Genomic DNA, 12,682 nt, shown 5'->3' on the forward strand with positions numbered 1-12,682 from the left:
CTTGGACTCTTTGGTTCACCTTCAACCCACGTTGTTTTGGTCTTCTCTCTCCTAACGTTTTTTTCTTCCTTTTTTCACTAGGATCACATTGTTTTTTTTTCTTTCCTAACCTTCTTTCCATCTCTCTACCACCCTTTGGTGAACTCGACCCTAGCCATGAGCACCCTAATTCTCAACTTTTTCCTACTTTTAACCTTAAATCCATCCTTTTTTCCTTTCTCCTTTTGTCTTTTTCTCACCATAGATACGCCATATCCTTACCTTATTCAAACCTGTAAACCTTGAATCCCTTTGACTATAGTTTTTTAAAGCACGATTTTCCTTCTAACATCACTATGATAAACACATAGACATTTCGTACATGAAAATGGCATGAGATGATTACTACAAAATGAGGGTCACGTTGAAATCTCTGAGAGTTGTGGATGCCAAGAGAGTTTTGAAAGGTGAAAATGCAAGTGACAATATTTTGGGTTCAGAAAAAAAGGAGAGGAAAATGCTACCTTGATTGCTTTAAGGATAGAGTGATTGTTTTGCCCAGAGTTAATAATTTGATGTTTTTTTGGTCTTTTTGTAATTTCTTGTACTTAGACCTCCCTTGTGAGCCTATAAATAGGGGAGGATCAAACAGAAAAAAGAAATTTTGTAAGGCAAAACTATACCAAATTTATTTTTCAAGAATACTTGGAACTTTTAATTGGATCTCTTCTTCCTTCATCTCCTTCTTACTTGGTAAGTTCTAATCTAAAATAGAAAATGGAATTAAAACCATGGAAATGCCACCAACAAGTTCATCTTGAACTTTTAAGGAAAGAACCAAGGAATCGCTCTATTACTTGTGAGGTTAGATCATTGATCCATTATCCTTGTAATAGGAACAATGGGAAGAACTTTGCCACTATCTCCCTTTCTTTTATCTCTCGATTTGTTGCTTAGATGGTCCCAGAAGAAGGGAAGAAATACCCTACAACTCCCATGGTTTCCACACCATAGATGGGTTTAATCACAAAAAAAAAAAGGAACAAGAAGGTCTTCTATCTTTTCTGGTTTGTACTTCACCAATGATTCATGGATCGTTGAGTTTCTTGGTAAACACTTATGATAGAATAATACAGTTGTGAGGTCATCACAATTGTCAATCTAAATTAGTCTCTCCTGGAAGCATTGACTGTAATCCTTTATAGATTCTCCAACTTTCTTTTTGAGGTTGAACAAAGAGTTGACATCATTCTGATGACTCTTACTACACATGAACTACACCAAGAAATTCATTACAAAGGTTTGAGATACTATCAATTGACTTTGTCACAATTCGATGGAACCACGTGAGTGTTGTTCCATGGAGACTTGACGGAAATAATTAGCGAAGAAGACCATCCCTTCCTTTTTGTAATGTTATGACCTTTCGGTAGTGATACAAATGCTGCATCAAATCAATGGATCCATTGTAGAGATTGAATTTTGGTATGGAGTATTTTCTCATCATTTCTTCTAATATGATGGGAATAATGAAAGGGGAATCTTTTAGATCTCTAATTGCCAAGTAAGCAAGTTGCTCTATTGACTTTTCTCTTTCAAAAGTCATCAGGGCATTCCCAGTAGTTTCCTTTGATTGTATTTTTCCAGTTCGTTTATTATTTGGGACTTGACTTGTAGAAATCCCTATTCTCATGCTAAGAAACATTAATATTGGGAATGTTATTCTCAAGAGGACGAACATTTTCTCGAATAGATATCTCGGTTGCGCTTTGAATATGCTTTGATTTCATCCCATTGATATGAGTTTACAACTTGAATTTTGTTTTTTGACTCAAGGTTGTCATTGCGTTGTGTCATTCTTCATACATTGAAGTTGCTTCTACAAAATTCGAAGAACCCCTGCTTGAGTTATTGGTAGATTGGAGGTGTTGGCCATGGTTTTGAAGGTAGTAAAAGAAGAATGGGATTGCAAGTGAGTGTCAATAGGAGAATGGCAGGATTGATATTTAGATTTTACCAATAAGAACATTGGGTCTTTATGATCCTTTCTCACAGACGATGCCAAAAAGTGAATTTTTTTAGGTTGCAAACTCCTTGAGTCACAATTAATGTCGTCTTCGCCGATAATTGTAATGTTGTTTTCTTCGATGAATTGTAATATCTCTGATTCTCTGATTCTCTAATCATCTTCTTCAATTGCTTAATTTGCAAAGATACTAATGTAATGCCCATCAAAGGGTCTTCAAAGATAAAGTAAGTAACTTCTGAGTTGCAAGATCATTAACTTTTAAGTGTAAATGCGCATCCACTACTCCATGATCTATTTGTTTAGTGACATTAATTATGTAACTATCCCACCTCAAGGGCAACTTAATTTTCTGAGTTGACTTAGTCAAGTTATACTGTTGTAATACCTTCAGGCTAAGTTTATGTTATCCTATTAGCGCTATGGTGAATTGGTATGTAATCCCTTTAATTACATTAAAGATTGCCATTTGGGTGGTCTTCTTTAACGTGGACTCTTATTTCAAGTTGACTTGGTCGATGCCACTCTTTTTGTAATCACCAATTGATGTTCTATTGATGTACTTATATTCGTCGAATGATATCATAAGAGAGAGTATGGTTGAAAAGAGTTTATTTGATGTCTTTAGGGTAGGGAAAAGAGAAGCACCTAAGGGAGGAATGATGGTAAGGGCTAAGTGAAATGGTGAAGGGGAGAGGTCGGGAGAGTAAGAGGATGAAGCACAGAGAAGAGAAAATATGGGTTGAACCTCACAAAGAAAGAAGGATAGGGAGAATCAAGCAATATAGGAGAAAAGTGAGTATCAGGCGAACTACAAGAAGAGAAACTAGGGGCCAAACCTCCTATTCCTACGATAGGGGTTCAACCACTATGTAAGGGTCAAATCTCCAGTCACAAGGATAAGACCGATGTCAAATTGGTAGGGCCTTTTTTGGATCAAATTTTTTTAGATCGGATTAGATGTTTCATCTTGAAGATTTTCTGCATCTCTAAGATCTCTTTTTCTTAATTTTTACATATGATCAAATTTAGTTCATATAATGCACCTTAGGATCTAGATCTTGATGAATCCAAGGTTGTAAGAAGAAATACTTTTGGATTAACATGAAAAAAAAAAAAAATGCTTCTTAAGAAGAGATTCCTGCATGTAAGTTGCTATTAAGATTCTACCAACAGTGCTACTTGTATCTCTCTCCTCATGCCAACTGTCAGCATGAGATGTCCCTGTCTACGCTAATTTATTAATTATAGGATAAGTTATAAAACTACCAATTGGCCAAGAAAAAAGCATCTGCCGGACTCGAGAGATCAGTATATAACCAACACAAACGACTCATATCAAATGACATAAACCTCAGACAAACGCAATCTTCTCGCTTCGATTTCCATGGCGATTCACCACAAACTCGCACTGATCATCAAGAGCTCTTCCAACGAAGAAGAATTTCTCCTTTTAAGACAATCTCCTCCTCCAAAATTAGGTACCGAAGAGTACGATTCTTACGTTGATTCCGATCTCTGGGACTTGCCTTGGACGTCATTTAACCCCTTGGAAGAAGGAGTCTCTCAGTCCAAAATTGTCGTAGAAGGAGCAGAATCTTGTTCAGAAAAGTTTAATTTGAGAAAATTTGATGTCGATTCTGCTCTTGAAAAGGTACAATTCTGCACTTGAACTGGAATGCTACTAAAATCGAATTCCCTCTTTAATTTGTTTTTTTAAATCGTATTTGTTGTTTTTTCGATGGATTGGTAGGTTTTATCACAAGTAGGTGTCGAGAAACTGATTGATGGAAATTGCGTATTCTTGAAATTCGTAGAAGAAGCGCAATTTGGACCAGGGCCTCCTGTTGGAACAGTGTTCATATCTGGGAAGTTGAGATGTGATGATGGAAATCTTCAAGGTTTACATTTGAACACAATTTCTTCTATTTAATACTGTGATGACAGTGGAAAGATATATCTTACTTTGTTTATTGAGAAATTAGAAGCATTTTTGAAAAAAAAAAAAAAATGATGAACTATAACCCTCATGGGTCTCCACATTAAAGCCGACAACAACTGTAATGAAAATGAAACCAAAGGGACATTCATGGGCAGAACATAAGCTTGTATAGTCTTCTTCCTACTGCTAATCCATCTTGGGATGACTTGGGCATGATGTCATGGGTGTTTTAGATACTTCGATAAAAGTTTGGAAAATTCTAAAGTGATTGCACAGGACACTGCATTCAAACACTGAGCTGAAGTGGAGGTGTGCATGGAACCATAGATGCTTTTCCTCGAGATACGATTAAAAAGCATCTACGGTATGTGCACACCTCCATGTCAACTCAGTGTTGAATACAGTGTCCTGCATCGTCATTTTAGGACGACTCAAAGTTTTCCAAAAGTTAGGTAAGTGGATACATTTTAAAAAATATTTAAGTAGCTGGATAAATTTATCTATCTGTGTAAAAACTTAAATAATAAATTTATCCAGGTCCATAAATATTTTTAAAGCTTTGACTATGTAATTTGATCAAAAGTTTTATTTGTTTCCATATTTTCACCTTTTATTTGTCATCATTGGATCACACAAAACACATAGAATAGGATTCTATCTTCCTGGTGGTTGATTATTTTTTTTGAAGATGAAATTTGATTCGATGCAAGAGGAAGTATGATGCGTCACACGTTATGGATTTTTCTTCTAAGAAATTGTTCAATTGCATGGGCTTCCAAAAATACATTTTTTTTTTTGGGAAGGTAATGGGGGGTATTTAGCGGACCCCTAGTGGACAAAAGAAAGTTACAATCTCACAACGATTTCCCCACGGCATCTTGATTAACATTGGAGCGCAACTGAGTTGGGAACTCAGAAGAAGACAAAGTTGAACTTTGAAAGAATCTAAATCACGATGCCAATAAATCTGCAGCCTTGTTTATTTCTTTATAGATGAACGAGAATTTGACCTCTTGAAATGACCTTGAGAGCTCCTTGATAGAATTGATCATCCTCCTTGCGTTCCAAGGCATAACAACTTGACCCGAGATAAATTGGACAGCAAGCTTAGAATCAGATTCCACACACAATTTGTTAATTTGTAAGGAGATAGCCAACTTCAACCATTCTTTAATAGCCTGAAGTTTATGCATTAGAACATTGTTTCCCATAATGCAGCTTGCATGAGTTGTTAGAGGTGATCCTTGATCATCCCTTATAATGGCCTCTTGGCCCCCATAGAGTCATCTAAGAGATCCATCCGTATTAAGAGCGTGCCATCTCCAAGGAGGTTTTGTCCACTAGCACCTAATACACTCCTTGTCGTAGAATGTCACATTAATCGCCCAAGAGTCAAAAAACTGTCTAGAATAAGGCATGTCTTCAACCTTTAGCCTTAAGTAAGAGAATCTCAATCAAATATCATTAGTGATCAGCTTTTTGATCTAAGTAGCTGGCAAGTATTCATTCTGGAAAATTCTACGGCATCTTTTTGTCCATACTTGGTAGATGAATGTACAAAAGCTGCTTCTTTTGACCTCAATGACCAGGTCATTACCCTTCCAATTTCTTGTGATCCACTCAATATCGGATTCCCACGAGGAAGGAGCTCTTGTAGTGAGGGATCTTTTGAGAACGTTGATCCATATTTGTTTGGTGAAGGGACATGAGCAGAAAAGATGGTCTCTATTTTCTTCATTTGTGCGACAAAACACACAATAGGACTGATTAAGTTTACCTCTCCTGACTAACCAGTCTTGGGTTTTAAGGCTGCCACTAAAGCATATCCAGGAGATAAAACGATACTTGGGGACCACTTTGTTGCTCCACACAATCTTGGCCCAATCCTTGTTGTTAGCTTCCTGACAAAGAAAAAAATATGCCGAAGAGGTGGTGAAAGTCCTAGTGGAATCAGCAGTTCACACAACCCTATCCTCTTCAGTCTCCACCCTCTCCATCTGAGTGATCTTATGCTAAACTGAGTTTAGAGCCCTTAATCCTGATTGGGGCATCACCCATTCTCGATTCCTAATAACAACTCTCACCTTAGCCTTCGCATTAATCCTTGAGTCATGAGTTAGCTCTATTGGGAAGTTGTCGAACAAGATCCCATTCGAGGTCTATGGGTCATGCCATAGATTTGTGTTAGACCCATTTCCTATAATATATTTGAAGGCATTTAGCATCTCTTTCCTACCTTTAAAAAGTTTTCTCCATACCCGGGAAACTCATGTAGTTGCTGTGGAAGTCCATAAGTACTTTCCTTTAAGCTTATTTGCATGCATCCATTGTGCCCATAGGTTCTCTTTGTCTACCGCTAGGGTCCATAGATGCCTTGAGGTCGCAGCTCCATTCCAAGTTTCCAAATTTCTAACTCCTAGGCCCCCCTTCTCCTTTGGCTTATAAATTCTGCTCCAGCTAATCGCATGATGTTTAGCTCTTGTGGTTGTGCCAGCCCACAGAAATCTCACACAGACTTGGTTGATGATTTTCTTCGGTAATAAAAAATTGAATGCCCAAAAAATGCTCATGTTACTAATAGTGGTTTTGATCAGCTCCAATCTGCCTGCATAAGAAAGCAAATTACCTTTCCAAGAACAAATTTTAAGATTAATTTTATCGATTAAAGGCTCACAATCACAAATATTAAGCTTTGTAGGGTGAGAGGGATTCCTAGGTTATTAATAGGAAGGCTTCCTTCTCTCCACCCCATCTTAATTGAGATAGCTTCCTTAAGAGAATGAGGCACATTCGAGAAGAACAATTTGCTCTTTGTTTCATTTGCTTAAAAGCCAGTAAACTCCAAGAAAAAGTCCAATATATCTTAGAAGGCAACTGTTGAACTAATATTACCTTTGAAGAACACCAACAAGTCGTCAGCAAATCATAAATGAGAGATAGAAGGATTCTTACATCTGCTATGAAGGCTGAAAAGACCAGATTGAACATTTTTTTCCAGTTTAGCAGAAAAAGCTTCCATGATCATAACAAAAATGTAAGGAGAGATGGGGTCTCCCTATCCGATATAGAATACCTAATGGTAGAGACACATTCCATAACCCACTCTGTAAATCTGGAAAGGACGTTAAATTTGTTCATCACTGCTTCAATTGCTGTCCACTTCACGTTGTCATAAGCCTTTTGGAGGTCTATCTTGGCAATCGCTTTTGGGCCCTTATAAGGTTGTTAAGGACACCCTTCAATCTATTTGCAAGAATCTTGAAAATGCATTTGTATAGAACATTGCAGCGAGCAATGGGTCTATAGTCCCCTAGGCTGTTAGGCATGTTGATCTTAGGAATAAGAGTTAGTGTTGTCGAGTTAACTTCCTTAACGAGTCTCCCCTTTCTGAAGAAGTTCCCAATAGCAAGAATGACCTCGGGCCCCACTATATTCCAACATTTCTGAAAAAAATAGGCAATGAAACCATCCGGGCCAGGAGCTTTATCCCCATTCATAGAGAATAACGCATCTGTAATCTCATCTTTCCTCACCTCTGCCTCCAGACTTTGAGCTTGCTGCACATTGATTTGTTTTGAGAAGTCCAGCCCAAGGTTGCCGTTGTTTGCATGATGGGTTTTACCTAAAGAGTTCTTGAAGTAATTTACCACTTCCTCATCAATATCATTTAGATTAGAAATGACTTCGCCATCTTCAAGAGTTAGATTCTGGATTCTATTCATTTGTCTTTTGGCTTTCACAGATTGATGAAAGAATTTAGAATTAAAATCTCCAAGATTCAGCCACTGCTCTCTAGCTTTCTGCCTAAGAGAGGCTTCCTCTGCTCTGGCCTTACAAGAGAACTCTTCAAGATCATCCCTCTCTTGGATGATTAGATGAGGGTTGGTTGGATCACTTTGAAGCAGCTTGGATGTTTTCAAGCTTTTCTCTAGCCTTGTTCACCTCTTTATGAATATTTCTGAATCTAGCTTTGCTCCAATCTTTGAGGGCATTCTTAACATTCTTCAGCTTTAGAATAACTTTCAGCATAGGACTAGCTCTAACAGGTAAGCTCCAGGCATTGGACACGGTTTACAAGAACATATGATCATCAAGCCAATGGTTAAAGAACTTGAAAGGTCTTTTCATTTCTTCAGAAGGTCTAGAAGTGGTAATCACCATAGGATAATGATCAGAGATGCCATTAGTCTTGAAGACAGCCTCTTATTCATTGAAAATATTGATCCAAAGGGGATTAACCAATACTCTGTCCAGCTTTGAAACAATTCTGCCAGGCCCTTGGTTATTGCACCAAGTGAATCTGCATCTTAAAGCCTTTAGATCAGAAATATCCTCTTGATAAAAATAGTCCATTGCTTCCTGAGCTGCAGCGGCCCTTGGTTTTAGCCAAAAGTTCTTTGATAGAAGTTGTAGGAGGTCTTGCTTTATCCTTCTTACCTTTTTCATCAACTAACCAACCTTTTCCTAGAGGGGTTTCAACATTTGAGTCCTGAGTAGGAAGATTAGTTAGAGTCTCAAATCTGTTAGGACTTGGGTTCCCTTTGTTTTTCTTCCCCTTGTTCTTCGACCCTTTTTTCGCATTGCTGTTTGTATTGTTCTTCATCAGGCTGGTGTTATTCTTTGGGGGGTGGGGTGGTGGGGGAGTAGGCTCTTGACTCGCATTGCTTATTGTTGGCTCTTTATCAGTACTCTCATTTGGTAACTCAGCATCATGAGGCTCTAGAGGGGAGCTAATAGTTGGGACCTGTATATCTTCTAGTCTGGCATCACTAGCTTGAATAAGAGTGTTAGCTTCTGGGTTCTTCCCTTTCCTCAATCTAGCCATTTTCCATTCTTTGTTAGTTTGCTCTTCAGGGGGTGTAATAATTGGACCCTCCCCACTCACTGTTTTGGCTGCCCACATTGGCTTGGTTCTATGAGCAATGGGGCACTTAGAAGTAGCATACCCAAATGTACAACACCCCATACACCTAGGTGGCCTCCAGTCATATTCAACTTTAACCTCAGCTTCAGATCCTTCACCCATATCCCTGAAGATAGACTTTGGGAGGTCATCTTCTGCTGATATTTCCACTCATACACGAGCATAGGAAAAGTGTTTCTTCTCCTCTGTAGCTATATCCAAGTAGAGATGATTCCCTACTGTGCTTGCAACACATCTGAGACCTTCTACCGTCCAAAATTGTTTGGGTAATTTGTAAAGCTTAATCCAAACAGGGAGTTTAGCTGCCTCCCTTTTATCCAACTCAATCAGTTTATTCCAAGGCTTGGTAATCAGCAGCTTCCCTCCAACAAACCATGGGCCATTTTCCAGGACTCTAAACTTATCTTCGAGGTCCTCGAACTTAAAGAACAGTCTATTGTTGTCTGAGTAGACTTCCATGCCACCTTTTACTTTCCAAAGCCTTTCCACATTATTCTTTACCACTGTGAAAGGGACTTTAGCATTGAGGAAATGGCCTACAACACAGCTCTCACAGAACGCAGCTCCCTTAGCTACAACTGTTTCAAGACATTTTACAAACATCTTGCCATCAATTTTTTCTGGTTTTGTATAGGTGAGTTTTGCTCCCTCCCACAACTGAAGCCCAAGACTTATAGGTACCCCGAGGATCTGAATGAGTGATTTCCCCTTCTTCTTGTTCAGTTCCATCCTTCTTGTTCAGTTCCCCTTCTTCACATTCAGTTCCTTTGGTGCAGTCAGCCATCTCCTTGGTCGTTGCCAGCTCAGCAGTTCTACCACTGAAACTTATCATGAAGGATCCTCTCAGTGCATCTTTTTCCTCAGATATCTTTAAGTTTATCCTTGATTCGAGCTACTCATGGATTTTGTCGGATGTGTTCATTTCAAGTCTTGTTTTTCTAGTTTTTCTACTCATCCCTCTTCCAAAAAAAATAATACTTGTTTTAGATTGAGGTATCAAGTTTTCTAGTTACATTTGGAAGACTTTAATGGTAAAAATGGGAACAAGTTGATGTTCTCTAGAGCTTATCTTTTAGATCGAGGTATCAAGTTCTCTAGTTACATTTGGAAGACTTTGATGGTAAAAATGGGAACAAGTTGTTCTCTAGAGCTTATCTTCTGCAAAGGGATGGTTAGACAGACATTATTAACAAAAAGTTTGGGTAATCTTATGCGATGCTTAGCCAAGAAGTGTAGTCCTAGTTGGTATTTGATACTTTTACAAGCAGAGTTTGACTATAATGGTACTGTTAATTGTTCTATCAGAACACTAATCGAGATTGCTTGTGGAGTTAAGCCATGACATCTGGTTGACTTAATTTCTTTACCAATATCCAGCTGGAAGAGTGAAGATGTGGAAGATTTTACTCAACACATTTGAGATAACCAAGAGGATGTTCAGAAGGCGTCTGAAAGTAACAAGTTTGAAAAGAGCAAATAGATGCACATCGAATACATGTTGAATGAAAGGAAGGAAAGATGAGATTCACTCCCGAAAATCACTTGCATTTGTTTTTGATGGGATGAGTAGTGATCGCCTACTAAATTGATATTCCAGTAGTTGTCTATTTCAGCCCCATAGTCTATGTAGCAAATTTATTTCCTTTGGACATGATGAAGAAGAAAATGCAGATGAGCAAGAGATACAAGTTCCATCACTTCCAAAGAAGAACACAGAAGCATTGAAGTAGTTTATGGTTATGAAATTGATTCTATCAAATGAGGAGGTTATCGTAAGTTCTAAGTAAAATGGAAAGAACGACTGATATCTGCTAACACATGGATCAAATATATGTACTTCCAGCAGATGAATCCAATTTTCTATGAGAATTACTCACCTTGACAAAACCAATTTTTTCCAAAATAAAATCCATATTTTTTCCAAACATGTTCAAGATGCCATCCTGCACCAAAATAAAATCCCACCTCTGGTTTTAAGTCTTAGAATAAACAATCCATCTGGGAGGCCATCTTCCAAACTCTGATATGTCAAGGATGCCAAGTCTTGGGCCAAGTTAAACCCATAGGTTATGCCAAGTCACATACAAACCCATCATGAAACCAAAACCATCCAAGACACCAAGCCTCTGCAATGCCTTATTCTGGTTGATTATAAGCTTTGTGTTCCTTTAGAAGCAGATGTGTTTAAACCAGCCATTGTAATTTAGATGCAAAATACAGGCCCATGGCATTTTCCATATTTGTATTTGATATTATTCTAAGAAAAATTTGACTATATTTTCCTAACATTTCCCCTAAAGGTTCTATATCAATGGGAAAACTTTTTTTTTTCTTTCAAATAAACTAATTAATGTTTTTTTTTTGTTAGTCTGTTAAAGAACTTGTAGTTGATCATACATTCCTTTATATATGTGTGTGTATATATATATATATATAGACAGCCAACGTTAGGGAGACAACATGGAGCCAACACATTTGTTTTATATGGCTTAAAAGTTTCGGATTCGGCTGATTTTTTGTGAGGATGATCTCTATGGTGAGAAGATGATCCTCACACAAAATCAGCCCAATCTGATACTTCTAACCCCATAAAAAATGGTTTAGAAATTGTGGACCGTCGATTTTTTACCAAAAATTTGTAAACCAGTTTTGATGGACTTAGAAGTTTCAGATTGGGCTGATTTTTTGTGAGGATGATCTCCTCACCATAGAGATCATCCTCACAAAAAATCAGCTCAATTCAAAACTTTTAAGCTGTATAGGACAACGTTGGCTGCCGAATGTCACCCTATATATATGTATGTATTTATTTTAGAGGAATATTAATATTCTACTGGCCCCATGATCAGTTCTGATAATTACCTCCTCTAGGTTTGTTACTTACAGGCTATTTTGTTTTCCTTTTAGTTTTGGATATTCTTCCACCTTTTTTTATGGTTTATTTTTATTTTTTATCCTGCCATCTTTTGAAGCAAGATGCAGCTAATGCTGGAAAGATGCATTGCAGAGATATTGAAGTGGATGTCCATCCAAAGCTGCCTAAATTTGCTTTTGGAAGTGAAACCAAGCAGTGATCGTGTTGGACCTTTGGTAGTTGCTGGCCTTCTAACTGATCCTGCACAATCTGGAAGGTGCAAAATTCCATCTGTTTTGTGCTATCAGGTTTGCTATCGTTCTAATTAATGTTGTTATGTTTATAGGTAAATAAAAATACTAAATTCTATATGCGGTAGAATATGCTATTGAGTGGCTGTTAATTGTTAAAACAAATTTTTTTTTGTGGATACATGGGTATCCAGGCTGTCTGACTAATTCCATGGACACGTCCGTCACCACTTCCAGCACGTGCCTTGTGTACTTGGCCTTTTGAAGCACCAGGGTGGTGGCCAACAAGGGGTGAAGTGATTCGAACTCAGGACCTCTGCTTCCTGAGTTCAATAATCACTTATGGGATATTTAAGTACTTTCAAATTGGAATTAGATGCTCACCAAGCTCTGATACTGTTTTCAATAATCTCATACTTGCTTTCTGATACTATAATTATATATATGTTAATCTTTTCAGGAGTACCCACCAGGTGTCACTATTGTGCCTATGAGAAGTAGAACTGCAAAGCCTTTTCATACAACAAACTTGGTTGTAATTGCACCTAATAATATTACTGATGGTTATGGAGATTCAAGTTTTGTTGCTTATGGAGATGCACTAATAATGGATCCAGGATGCTGGTCTGAATGTCATGCGGAGGTATGCAAGATCGCTTTGGGTATTGAGATTTTGCACTTGATATAATGATGTGTGGCATTTTGT

General features: G+C 37.8%; 1 protein-coding gene across 11 annotated transcripts in view; it reads left to right on the plus strand.

Annotated features, from left to right (window-relative positions):
- The first annotated feature begins 3,269 nt into the window (after window positions 1-3,269).
- LOC147406144 (Metallo-hydrolase/oxidoreductase superfamily protein) overlaps window positions 3,270-12,682 on the plus strand; it is a 57,318-nt gene continuing 47,905 nt past the window's right edge. For 4 of the 11 annotated variants that reach the window (XM_086434053.1, XM_086434052.1, XM_086434054.1 and 1 more), the window contains exons 1-4: window positions 3,274-3,659; window positions 3,759-3,906; window positions 11,879-12,033; window positions 12,437-12,619. In XM_086434053.1, coding sequence (XP_086290179.1) covers window positions 3,393-3,659; window positions 3,759-3,906; window positions 11,879-12,033; window positions 12,437-12,619 — 753 coding nt within the window. In that variant the 5' untranslated portion in view covers window positions 3,274-3,392. Of the gene's footprint in view, window positions 3,660-3,758; window positions 3,907-11,843; window positions 12,034-12,436; window positions 12,620-12,682 lie in introns of those variants that run through there. The other 7 variants (XM_086434060.1, XM_086434061.1, XM_086434058.1 and 4 more) reach the window with 6 other exon arrangements.

Source organism: Akebia trifoliata, chromosome 3 (assembly GCF_017979445.1).
Source record: "Akebia trifoliata isolate Shusen 1 chromosome 3, ASM1797944v1, whole genome shotgun sequence".
In the NCBI taxonomy this organism is placed as follows: Eukaryota; Viridiplantae; Streptophyta; class Magnoliopsida; order Ranunculales; family Lardizabalaceae; genus Akebia; species Akebia trifoliata.